The following is a 12,006-nucleotide window of genomic DNA, read 5'->3' as shown; positions in this document are numbered from 1 at the left end:
AGTGGCCGCACCTTGGTGCTGCCTTCATTGTACATGCCCTAAGAGTAAAAACCTACAACTTTGCTGACATGGCTAGTGGCACTTGTGTTTTGAGACGAAGATCACACGTGCCTTGTGCAAAACCAACCAACCGGCTACTGCAGTAGGTGCAAACAGGACATCAGGGGTGGCAGTTTCTACCACAAATTTGCTTTGTGGCCTTCCCTTCTTTTCGAATAGATTTCTTCCTTTTGGCCCACTTCACAGCTTTTCTCCAATAGCCCAACGCCTCTGGTCCGGTGTGATTAGCTAGCAGCAACACTGCCTAGATGAAATTTTATTTAACCTCAATCCCCAACAACCACTGTTGTTGCATTTCACTAATGCCACAATGCCAGCTTTTATATCGGTAGGGAAAAACAGTAGGAATACAACTTGCACATCACCTAAAATTAATATTAATAATTATTAAATGGTACTACGCCCGATGGGCACCCGATAGGGTCGGGTTACCCAATGGGTACATGTGTGGGCGTAGTAGGATGGACCCAATTGTGTAATTGGGCATGGGTCTGGCAGAGGTCGACCCGGCTAAACCCGACCCGGCTGCAAGGTTGATCCAGATCCAGTCGTGCATGCATCACTTGATGGATGGTTGAAAAAATATGAAAGGAGGAAAATGAGGGCATTGTTGTATGGAGCTAGGCCCCAGCATAACCCAGAAAAGCAAGGCGGCACGGGAGCATCCGACCCACCGATCCAAGCCCGGGCAGCACATGAAAATATAATCGAAAAAACTATTTGTGTGTGCAGTCCAGTGTATTGAGCAGTTTGTGTGTGCTTTAATTCTTGGTGGCATGTTTTCACAACCATTGCCGATACAAGGTCCGCCCCACCTTAAAAGTATTGCGCCCTCCGCCACTACTTGCGGTCCTTTGTGTTTTGAGACGAAGGTCACACGTGCCTTGTGCAACCAACCAACCAGCTGTTACAGCAGGTATAGACAGGAGATCAGAGGTGGCAGTTTCTACCACGAGTTTGCTTTCTGGACTCCCCTTCTTTTTCGAAGGGATTTCTTCCTTGACACACATCATCGCTTTTGTCCAATAGCCTAGCGCCTCTGATCGGTGTGATTCGCTAGCAGCAACACTGCCTGGATGGAATTGTACTTAACCTCAATACCTAACAACCACAGCTGTTGCATGTCACCAATGCCAGAGTGACATCTTTTATATCGGTGGCGAAAAATAGTAGGAATGCAATGCCATCTTTTTATATCGACGGATTGATTCGACTGGTTATTAAATTTAATGTGATAAATTCAATATAGAAGCTAAAATTTTGCACATCATTGCCCAGAAGATTTACAAAAAATGAATGCATGTTCTCAACTAAAACCTGCTGGTGGGCAGTACCTGATCATAAGGAAGCAATCTTCTCTTTTTAAATTCAAAAAATTGAATGGCATGTTTACAGTACTATAATGATGAAATCAGAGGCTGTAAAAAAGGCATCTGCATGGAAACAGAGGCTCCCGCAAAAAAAAAATGGAAACAGAGGCTCCAAAAAGAAAACTTTTTCTTTTGGAAAGAAAAAAATACAGCTATCCTTTTGCTCACGTAGCGCCTCCTCCGTCCCCCGCAAGACTGCGGTTTTGCCATCGATCTCTCCTCGTCGCCTCGAACTCCCCCTAAACCCCAACCGAACCCCTCCGTCTCCGTCTCCACAGAGATCCTTCCTTCCTTGTAATCTTCCCCGTCCATGGCCTACTTCTGCACGCTCTCCGGCGAGGACCTCTCCCTCTCCCTCCCAACAAGGGGCGACGAGAGGACGCGCGCGCTGGCGGGTCACATGGCGTCTGCTGTGGCGCCGGAGGAAGGCGCGGGCGCCAAGAACGTCGACGAGGGGAACGGGAGCGCCGTGGGGCGCCCGTCGAGGCACCGGGCCTTGCGCCCGGACGCGGCGGAGGTGCTTCAGGAGGGGGGATGCGACCGGCGGACCAAGACCAAGAAGCAGGCGGCGCGTGCGGCGAAGGGGGAGGGGCGCGCTCGGTACGGCTGCGCGTTCGAGGAGGAGGAGGGGATCGCGGCGCCGAATCGGCTCGTGTGGTCCAAGGTGAAGGGCTACCCGTGGTGGCCGGCCCAGGTGTTCGACCCGGCGGACGCGTCGGCGCTCGCGCTGGCGGTGCGCCGGAAGGACGGGGCCGTCCTCGTCGCCAACTTCTGGCAGAAGACGTTCGCGTGGGTGTCCGGCGCGGCGTCGCTCCGCCCGTTCCGCGACGGGTTCCAGCGCTTCGCCGCCGTCGACCGCGCCCACGTCCAGCTCTGGGGCGCCCGCTCCACCATGTCCCCGTTCGCCTCCGCCCTGGACACCGCGCTCGGCGAGGTCGCGCGCCGCGTGGAAGCCGGCCTGTCGTGCGACTGCGCCATCGGCTACCGCGTCTCCAAGAAGCAGGTGATCGACAACCCCGGCGTCCGTGAGGGCGCGCAGGGCGCGGTGGTGGATGACGCCTTCACCAGGGACGCGTTCCGCGGCGAGGCGTTCGTCGACTACGTCTCCGCGCTTGCCGTCGCGCCGCTGGCCGGAGCCAACAGGCTCGAGCTCACCGTCGCCATGGCGCAACTCACGGCCTTCACCCGGTGGAGGGGTACCCGAGGCCTCCCCGTGTACACGGCTTGCCATGGCATCGACGACATTGCCGACGGTGTCAGAGAGGGCACGCTGGCACGCCGTGCCACCAAGAGGGGAAGGCCAAAGGGCGACAATGCCGAGGGCAAACGGAAGATGTCAAGGTACTGCACCTGCGACGGCAGCGCAAGCGAGAGCGCGGACGATCCCCTGGAGATGGAGCTGGAGAGCTATGAGCCAAGGCCACGGCCCGTGTCTCACCAGACGACCACAAAGATGGGGAAGCTCATGAGCCAGGCCGCCCGGCGGATGTCGCTGTCGCCGGTGAGCCACATAGCCGATCCTCAGGCCAATGCATCTGCAGGTGTGATGATGACAAGGTGCACCGGGGCTGCTGCTGCTCCTTCAGTGAAGCTGCAGAATGGTGGCCTCAACAAGGATGAGCCTTTGCTGACCGGGCTGTCGCTGAACTTCAGCGGCCCGGACACCGTCCCTCCGGCGAGTGACCTCGTCAAGATCTTCAGCAAGTTTGGGCCTGTGGTGGAAGCCAGGCCAGAAGGTTTGACTGTCTCCATGGTGATCTTCAAGAGGAAATTGGATGCCGAGGTGGCGTTTTCAAGCACCCCGAAGATCCGTGCCCTGGACCCAAATCTGGTCAGCTACCGCCTCGCCTACTCGCTGCCGGCTCCTACGCCGGTTGATTCTCCACAGAGCCCAATGAACACCGATGAAATGGATCACCTATTTGTTGATGATGATGAAGCTCTTCAGTAGCCGGATTCTGCTATGGGTTTTGTTTTGGGGGATCACTCAGGTTTCTGCTGCTCATCCTGGCAATGTTTTTTTTTTGTCTGATCAATGACATTGCAGCACTTGCTGTTCCTATGTTACTAACTATCAATGTTGTTTTTCCTCTTGCATGTTATTTTGGATAGGAGGAGGCAATGAAAGAGATTACATGCTCAAATCAAGCAAAGCAAGTTTTGAAGTATCTATGATAGACTGTAGCAGGGAAAAGTTCAGGAACTATTGTCAGTTATGTTGTGTCCATGTGGACTGGTAGCTTCCAGCAGTTACACCTTTTTTGCTTGTCTTCTACAAAGTGTTGTTTGATGACTATGTTAGTGAGTTTTATCTTTGGTGCAAAGACATCTAAATTGATGATGCCTTTTTATCTATCTATCTATCTATCTATATATCTGGATTTTGAATTCATTCTGACATGTCCCCTGATTGGTGCTGTATTATCTGCATTGCAAAGCTGGTTAAAGACCATGATGTGCTCATTTTCATTTTGGAAATGATTTTACCAGTCCATGTCTATACAGGCTTGTCCCCACACAGAAAAAAAGACTTGTTATGCAATTAAAGAGTTAACATGTTCAAATCATGCAAGCAAGTTTTTAAGTACTACTTCCCTCAAAAAAAAAGTTTTAAGTACTACTACATGATAGCCTGTAGCAGGAAAAAGTTCAGGAACTAGTCAGTTATGTTGTATCCATGCACCAGTTTAATGACTATGTTATGTGGTGTAAAGACATCTAAGTTGACCATGCTTTATATATCTATCTATCTATAGTTTTGATTTTGGAATCGTTTGAGCTACAAAATGTGCAGCAGAAAGTTGCTTTGATTTGTGTGTTCATGCCGCGTCCAGTTTTCCATCTGAAATGATTATAGCAGTCCATGTGTATGCAGTTTCATATTACAAACCTGAATTGTATGTTTCATATTCAGTTCATCACAAATTTCACCATTAAGCCAAGGAGGCCTGATGGGCAGTTTTTGCATCTCCAATTTGCTAACTCTGTACAGAAATATAAGAGCTACATTTCACACGGCGCACGATTCCATGTAGTGTCAGACATAGCTTACGATCATCGCTTTGATCATGCCACTAGGCATTTGATTAGGACATCTCTTCGATACGGATACAGTAACGATCATAGCACGTCAAGATCCGACCTGAACATCATAAGAAACGAACAAGTGTAGGGCTGTTGCTGCAGGATTAATCAATTCAGCAAGAAGCAATCATTTGCAACCAAACAGCATCAATACATTCTCAACTTGGAGGTGTCAAGATATCTCGTTACATACATTGACTCCAAAGAATCAAAGTGGGCTGTACAACATTGATCTAACTGGAGGGGAAAAAATTGGAGTTGCACATTCAGCGCGACCGATCCCCAGCCAGAAACATCAACAGATCAGAAGAAGAGAAAACAATGCTCTACCCTATCTAGTATGTACATTGCTCCTACCCCTTCTGACCCTTGTCATGACAAGTGGAAGGAGCCTAAACCCTCTGCCAGAGCGTATTTGAGTTTCGTTTTCATTATCTCCTGCGATGATCCAGAAACACAGAGGGTGAGAAATCTTCCCGGGTTTGCATGCTTGGTAGTATTAAGTATTAACTATGTATGCATGGGAGGGTCTCTCTTTTCATGGTACCTTCGAGGAGTAAGGAGGAAGCTTGATGAAGTGCCGGCAAGTGTTGACGCTTGGCAACTCGTTGTCGACGTTGCCATCACATTGCTGTTGAACATAATGAATGTCGTTCAGATCAATTTCATCGGAATCTTAGACTTTAGCCATATTAGAGTATAGTTTCTTATGAGAAACAGAATTGCGAACCTTTCGCACGACGGTGAGCTTTGGATCGAGCGAAGCTAGGCCACCAAGTGGGAGCTGAGGAGCTCCAGTGGTGAATTGGAGGAATGCCCGCTGGTCCTCTCTTTCAAACTCCCGCAAGATCTCCAGGAACTGCAGCAATGGATTATTGATTATTAGCATTTCGGTTCACTATTATTAGCTGTTCAAAAGTCAAATATCTGAGAGGCTTGTGTCTCCGTTCTACTTACATTTTTTATTGGTGGACTGCTCGCATAATAGCCATGCTCAAATTCGATGTGGTCCTCAAGTTTGCTTGACTGCAAGATGCATACAAAGTCAGAACCATTAAGCAGAAACTCCTTGTAGAAATGAAAACAAGAAGCTATGGGGAAGTATGCTTACAGCCCAGGAATCCTGTTCACCACAAAGTATGCGCTCCATCTCCTCCTCGTTGAACATTCTAAGGGTCTGAAGAGCAAAGACCTGCAAGTTGTCGAAGCGGGTCAGTACTTGTCCTCTTCAGAAAAGAAGATGAAATACATTTGATCTAGTGAATATTCAACAGAAAACTGACCTCGTTAACTGCAGACTTGAAAGCCTCGACCTGTTTCGCAATCCCACCCTTCAAGGTCGCGTCAACTATCAAATTTACATACTCCTCCAGATTGTCGAGGGTCACGATCTTGTCTGAGCCTCCAGGAACAAGCTCATATTCAGGATTTCCAGGAAGAGTAAAGTCAAGGCACAAATCTTCCAGTCTCACATTTTTATATGATAGATCTGTGTTGGGATTGGGTGTCTTCTCTGAAGATGTCTCCAAGAACTTCTTCCTTTTAACTAGTGCTTGAAACTCCAGTACAGTTTTGCCCAGCTCGGGATCAAATGATGGAATGTCGTAGATATCAAGATCCTAAAACCAAAAAAAAGATCCATGATAAGAACATAGGAGATGCAATTGAGCAAAGAAGAGGGAATGGATAAATAGTTACTGGATGATTGCTGATGAAAGTACCTGGCAAAGCATGATCTTGTAGAATGCTTTTGAGAGCGGGATGTCCAGGATCCTTCCATCGAGAAGGGCTCTGGCTACAACATGTCCAAGAAGCTTGAACTTTTTTACCACGTCAGACAATTCAATCCCCCGTGTTGAAGTGCCTACTGAGGACCATGGCTGTGGAAACAGCCCAAAGCTAGAACGAACGAATCCAGTTTCTCCTGCTTTTCTAGCATTATCGCCTCTCCACATCCCAATCCCGAGCTTCTGCAGTTCATGACTAACAGTACTGTAAAATTCAAAGGTTGGGCCTCGCCCAGTCCCAACCTCTCCTTCAAATACCACCTCAATGGTTTTCGTGCTTGACCCATGTTTGGTCATCATAGAGGCAGCACTTTCAAGTATGTTATCTCGTGTTACTTTGTGCTTCTTCATCTTTTTACTTGCCTCACTTGGAGCATCACTTTCCTCTTCCTCATCTGGTGAAGCACTTGCCTCATCTGGAGTACTTGAACCATCCGGAGCACTTGCCTCATCTCCCATGAATGAGCGATGCACTGTCAGGCAAAAGTACTTCCACCGTGCACTGAAGGACAATAAGAAGGGGCAAGTTTCCACCAGATAGACACACCACGAGGGTACCAGCCCATCCTCAAACAAGCCCTCTTGCATTTGCATCTCCAGCTTATTCGTCAGAAGGCTACTCATGAACTGATGCTGTGGAATCGGAGAGATTGTCACCTTAAGGTCATCCAAACTCCGGAGGTGGCCTTCAGCAAATTTGCATATCTGCTGATCCATTGACAGCTGATATGAAAAACGATTAAGCCCTTCAAGAACTTTCAGCATTAATAACAAGTTGTAGGATGGATCAGATTCATCCACATCACCAGGAAGCTTCCCAAGGAATAGAGTACAGAAAAATGGGTCCTTTACCAATGACTGTTCATGTTTTTCCTGCATGGCGAATAACTGAGTATTACAGGAACTCGAAGAAGAGATGTTCTCGCTTTTGTTTCTGTTATATGATATTCTGTACTCTTCATCCCAAAAAGACGAGTCAATCATAATATCAGATTGTCCTGCATTCATTAAACGCACAAGTGACTCAAAAATTGTTGTAGATGGCTGGAGTTTTGTGCCTTTGTAAGAGAACATCAATCTTGAGGATCCCTGCGCGTTCCCTTTGGAAACCTCAGGCCAGAGGACTGCTTCAATTTCACCTGGCTTTGAAGAAAGACTAACCGGGACAACACCACCATAACTGCGCAACTCTTTCTCCCTGCGCGCCTTTACAAATTTTATATCCAGTAATTCTGATTCCTGGGTTCTTGAATGCCTCAGAGGAATCATCGTGCTCTCACGGGTACGCTGTCCATGATCAGATAGTATTACAGGAAAACTGTCATAAGACATGTGCAGAGCGTCTAGCAGCTTATCCACCAAAATCTCAAGGGGCTTCACGGAGCTTCCATTGGACACTTTAAGAGCTAAATGGGTGAACTTCTGCAATCGATGTTGCACTTCCTTAAGCTGCTGTGCCAAGTCCTGGCAATTATTGAGGTTTGACTTCAAATATGCCCCGTTGGAGAGATAATCTACTAAATACTTGGCTGATCCGCTCTTTGCAAACGTAAAAGTAGAGGTACTTGGAAGTTCATCTGATAAAAATTTCCTTGAAATATCAGACAACTCTTTGCAGAGATCCAGATCCTGGGTGGGGACTGTCAAGGCATGACGATTCAGCCTAACGAAAAAATCTTTGACAAATTTAAGAACACATCCAAACCTATGTGGAGACTTGTTATTTGCTTTGACCACAACAAAGCTTTTCTTTATCTCTTCTGCTAGGTTCAAGATAGCATTGTTCTCAATCTTGCACCCGTCTGTCGAGGAAGAATCCAAGTCCAATTCAAAGCACAAACACCATTCTTGCGTATTGTTTTTCTTTTTCAACTTCTGACTGGAGTTTCTATTTTTTTCTTGTGCTTGTATGGTCTCAATTACATGCTTTACACCCTCCTTGGTAAAGCTCTCGAAAAAAAACTGATGGTGCTTTTTCAGGAGGGTCTTTGAAACTTCAAGCGTTTGGAACACGATATGGCGGTTCTTACGGGCCAACAGACATGTAAGGAAGCTGATACAGGAACAAAAAAATGCATGACCAACATGCGAGATGAAATACAATAAATGTTATGTTTCGGCTTATCCAAAATCTTTTTAAAGACTAAAATTGTGGCAAAATTTTACCTCGAGAGATTTGCAGTCTTCTGTAACTCCACCAGCAAAGTAGGCGTGCTTAATTCAACAATGTTGCCGATGACAACAATGCACCTGTAGCAAACCGATGATAGCGCACCACATTTTGCAACCTATATGTTGGAGTGCAGAAATATGTGTGTAAATGGACAGTTCTAGTGCCAGTTCCTTTCCTTAGGATACTGAAATTTATGTCAAATTGTCAAGGGACTGGTACCTGTGTTATAAGGGTCACAATGCTAGCAAGCTGGTCAACGTGTGCATTTTGCTCTGTGGTGGCATTCTCCTGCCCAGATGTTCCAAGAGGCCGCATAAGCTGGTAGATGAACTCCACAAGCATCTCCAACTAATGTTTGGAAATCAATAGTGTCAATGATATGGATTTGCATGGCAACAAAATCCCCCAGGAAATACAACAAGGACAAGTATAGTACCTTATCGCTGCCACTGTGCGAGCGACTGTAGTAAGTAATCATCTGCTTGAGCAAATCGCAGACACCAAGGTCAAAAAGGGAGTTCACAGCCTTCTCTGAGGCGGAAGCAATATGCTTGAGCAGCCCAAGGATGCCCTGCCACACATGCCGATTCATCAATTAGTCCTTGTTCACGAAAGATGAAACAAGAACAGTGGCAAAACAAAATGTAAAGCTTGTAATGACTGAGGAGACTGATCATGGCACATACAGGTAGAGTGTCGTCGCCGAGGGTCTTCCACCCGTCCTTGTCCAGCAGTCCCATGGCCGTGTCGATCACCTTGGACTCGCAGAGCCTGTCCATGTGCTCGGCCTTGCCGTGAGCATCGGCGGCGAGCATTCCCAGGCAAGAGAGCGCCGACTCCAGTATCTGGCATCCACAGAGACCGGTCATACATCAGAACAGCTGCTTCTAAATACAGGGAGACAAAAGAGTGACAGGTCACAGGTAACAAGCCGAGTACCGTGTTGTCGGCGGACTGCAGGAGGTTGCAGAGCGCCGGCGCGGCCTCCATGGCTTTGGGCACGTCCGCGTCGTCGCATTCTTGGACGAGCTCGGCGACGATCTTGAGCGCCACTTTCTGTCGGCATTCCCACAAACAGGTGGTGAGCAGATGCACGGCGGCTTTTCTTTTCCAATAGGCATAACGCACGTGGCGGCACAAGCCGCGGAGGATTGCAGTAATAAGGGAGGCTGACCTGCTTGCTGGCGGAGAGGAAGTCGAAGAGGTGCAGCGCGGCGGCGGCGACGCCGAGGCGGAGGCACTGGTCCGGGCATTCCTCGGATATCTTGTCCAGAGCTCGGAGGCACTGCCGGCCGGGACAGAAAAGCCAGACGGAGTGAGTAAATAGCACTCGTAATAATACCACGACCAGATAATAAACAAATAAATGCCGTATATGTACCGATTATTTTCTTTTGTAGTAGTAGTAGAACATTAATTACAGTAAATTTTCTGATGATCGCTTCACTATGTTTGTGATATAATATTACTACTAGTAAATAAAAATTTTATTTGGTAGCCATGTAATAAGTGAACAAGAACGTCGATCCATCCGTGCACCGCACGTCAAAATTGGATTTAATTAGTAGAACAATGAGCCAATTAAGGAAATCTATGATTCGATGTAGGGTTTAAGCCGGGGGTTTAAGATCATCATCGTCGGCGGTAACTAATCAATGAGCTGCCGGCGCGGGACGTACGTACCTCCTCGGCGAGCTCGATGTTGTCGGCGGCGAGCAGGCGGTCGCGGAGCGCCTCGACGGCGCCGTGCTGGGCGAAGGTGGGGGCCCACTGCGGCAGGATGTCGACGGACTCGGCGATGGCCCGCGCGGCGAAGACGGGCAGGTCGCCCTGGTCGACGGCGCCGGGGGCGGCGGCGAGGAAGCCGGGGAGGCGGGCCGCGAAGTAGCGGATGTCGACGATGCCGAGGAGCACGTCCGGGTCGGTGAGCGCGAGCGTGTCGCAGAGCGTGGCCAGCGCCGCCGCGTGCGCGTCCGCGCAATCGTCGGTCAGCGCCGCCTGCACGTAGAGGAGGATCTCCGCCATCGGTCGCGCGTGCGTGGGCGTCTCGCCGCCGGCCGGCGGCGGCGAGAGAGAGAGGTTTCGCGGGGTCGGGTTCTGCGGAGGGTTTCGATCGGCGCTGCTGCGGGGGCGAGGGAGGCCGAGGACTTTTATGCGTGGCGGCGTGGGCGTCACGGATCCCGAGGCGCGCCCTGGGGCCCAGCTGGTTGCGGGGTCGGCCCGCCAGCTCGGTTCCGAGTCGGTGGACTCCCGCCTCGGTCCGAGTAGGCTCCGCATGCAGCAGCACGTACGTATCCGTGCGTGTGCACAAACGCGGCCAGGTGCGATGCCCGTAGAGTTGTAGACGCATCGATCAAATCTCGCGCTATTTTCTGTGCCGTGTGGCCACAAACATGCGTAATCCAAACGATTTAAAGAAAACACGTGTGTATTTTAAATCACTTGTATGTATATAAGAACAAAAAGAACTTGTTAATCAAGTTCGTGTAGGTGTACAAGGTGACAGTGTCATTGCTCCGGTCCAATTGCCGTATTTTCATTGAAGGCTTAGGAGAATTTCGTCTTTCTAAAATCTTTACTATGAAGAAGACGTATATGAGAGATTTTGTTGTAATTCTTAGTTTTATTAGGAGTTGTACTTTGTAGTTTCTTGCAATGTTTCAATGATCGGTCGCTTCAGCGATTAATCGCCCAATTTATCGCTACTCATTGAGTGGCCGATTAGATTATGTCTTATCTTTGCTATTAATCGGTTGGGCCGATTTATTGATGTGACAAGTGAATTATCGGGAATCAAGCAATAAATTGGCCGGAACCCTGTGGGCAGAAACGCCAAAATCAGGTCACTTCAGTATCTAAAGCATCATATTGATCCATAAGGCTCTTTTTAATCTTCCTAATTTCAGCCTCAATGTTAATGCTCCACCCCTTAGTAACTTTCCCGAGTCTCCTAACTTTGTTCTGCCATCTATCAATAGCAGATTTGCTTTAGTAGGCTCCTTCCAGGTTTTCTTAGCAAGGGGTTTGAAGTCCTCTTTAAGGAACAACCATTCTCAAATCTATAAGTACTAGATTTAGGATAAAAACCTATACTGCAATCCCAAACTATTGGTGTGCGATCACTACGAACCCTAGGGAGGAAAATGGAGGAAGCTCAAGGAAACATCTTATCTAACTCAGTATTGCAGAATAATGCATCAAAAGTGGACATAACCAAATCTCTTTGGTTATTAGCCCAAGTGAATTGTCTACTAGATCTCCTAATTTCCAAGAGACTTCGAATCACAATTCAATCATAACACACCATCTATGATCAACTACACCATTACTCTTATGTTATTTTAGATCTAACAAGATAAAAATCACCAACAACTTGGGTGTGATTGGTGATACGTCCATTTTGCATCATGCTTTTATATTGATATTTATTGCATTATGGGCTGTTATTACACATTATATCACAATACTTATGCCTATTCTCTCTTATTTTATAAGGTTTACATGAAGAGGGAGAATGTCGGCAGCTGGAATT

General features: G+C 48.0%; 2 protein-coding genes across 2 annotated transcripts; one reads left to right on the top strand and one right to left on the bottom strand.

The window, feature by feature from the left end:
• Positions 1 to 1,740: 1,740 nt before the first annotated feature.
• Positions 1,741 to 3,770, top strand: LOC123157547 (uncharacterized). The gene is made up of 2 exons (XM_044575835.1): positions 1,741 to 3,421; positions 3,543 to 3,770. The coding sequence occupies exon 1, from the start codon at positions 1,741 to 1,743 to the stop codon at positions 3,379 to 3,381; it is 1,641 nt and encodes a 546-aa protein (XP_044431770.1). The 3' UTR covers positions 3,382 to 3,421; positions 3,543 to 3,770.
• A 910-nt stretch (positions 3,771 to 4,680) lies between these two features.
• Positions 4,681 to 10,605, bottom strand: LOC123180183 (E3 ubiquitin-protein ligase UPL4). Its single transcript, XM_044592151.1, has 14 exons — positions 10,158 to 10,605; positions 9,649 to 9,759; positions 9,414 to 9,530; positions 9,161 to 9,319; positions 8,911 to 9,045; positions 8,694 to 8,822; positions 8,468 to 8,589; positions 6,236 to 8,354; positions 5,798 to 6,133; positions 5,626 to 5,706; positions 5,472 to 5,540; positions 5,245 to 5,373; positions 5,062 to 5,145; positions 4,681 to 4,952 (listed from the first exon to the last, which is right to left on the bottom strand). Exons 1-14 carry the CDS (start codon positions 10,497 to 10,499, stop codon positions 4,887 to 4,889), a joined length of 3,999 nt encoding a protein of 1,332 aa, XP_044448086.1. The 5' UTR covers positions 10,500 to 10,605; the 3' UTR covers positions 4,681 to 4,886.
• Positions 10,606 to 12,006: the final 1,401 nt, after the last annotated feature.

Source organism: Triticum aestivum, chromosome 1D (assembly GCF_018294505.1).
Source record: "Triticum aestivum cultivar Chinese Spring chromosome 1D, IWGSC CS RefSeq v2.1, whole genome shotgun sequence".
Classification (NCBI taxonomy): Eukaryota; Viridiplantae; Streptophyta; class Magnoliopsida; order Poales; family Poaceae; genus Triticum; species Triticum aestivum.
Note: the sequence above shows the minus strand (reverse complement) of the source record. Positions and strands in the feature narration are given on the sequence as shown.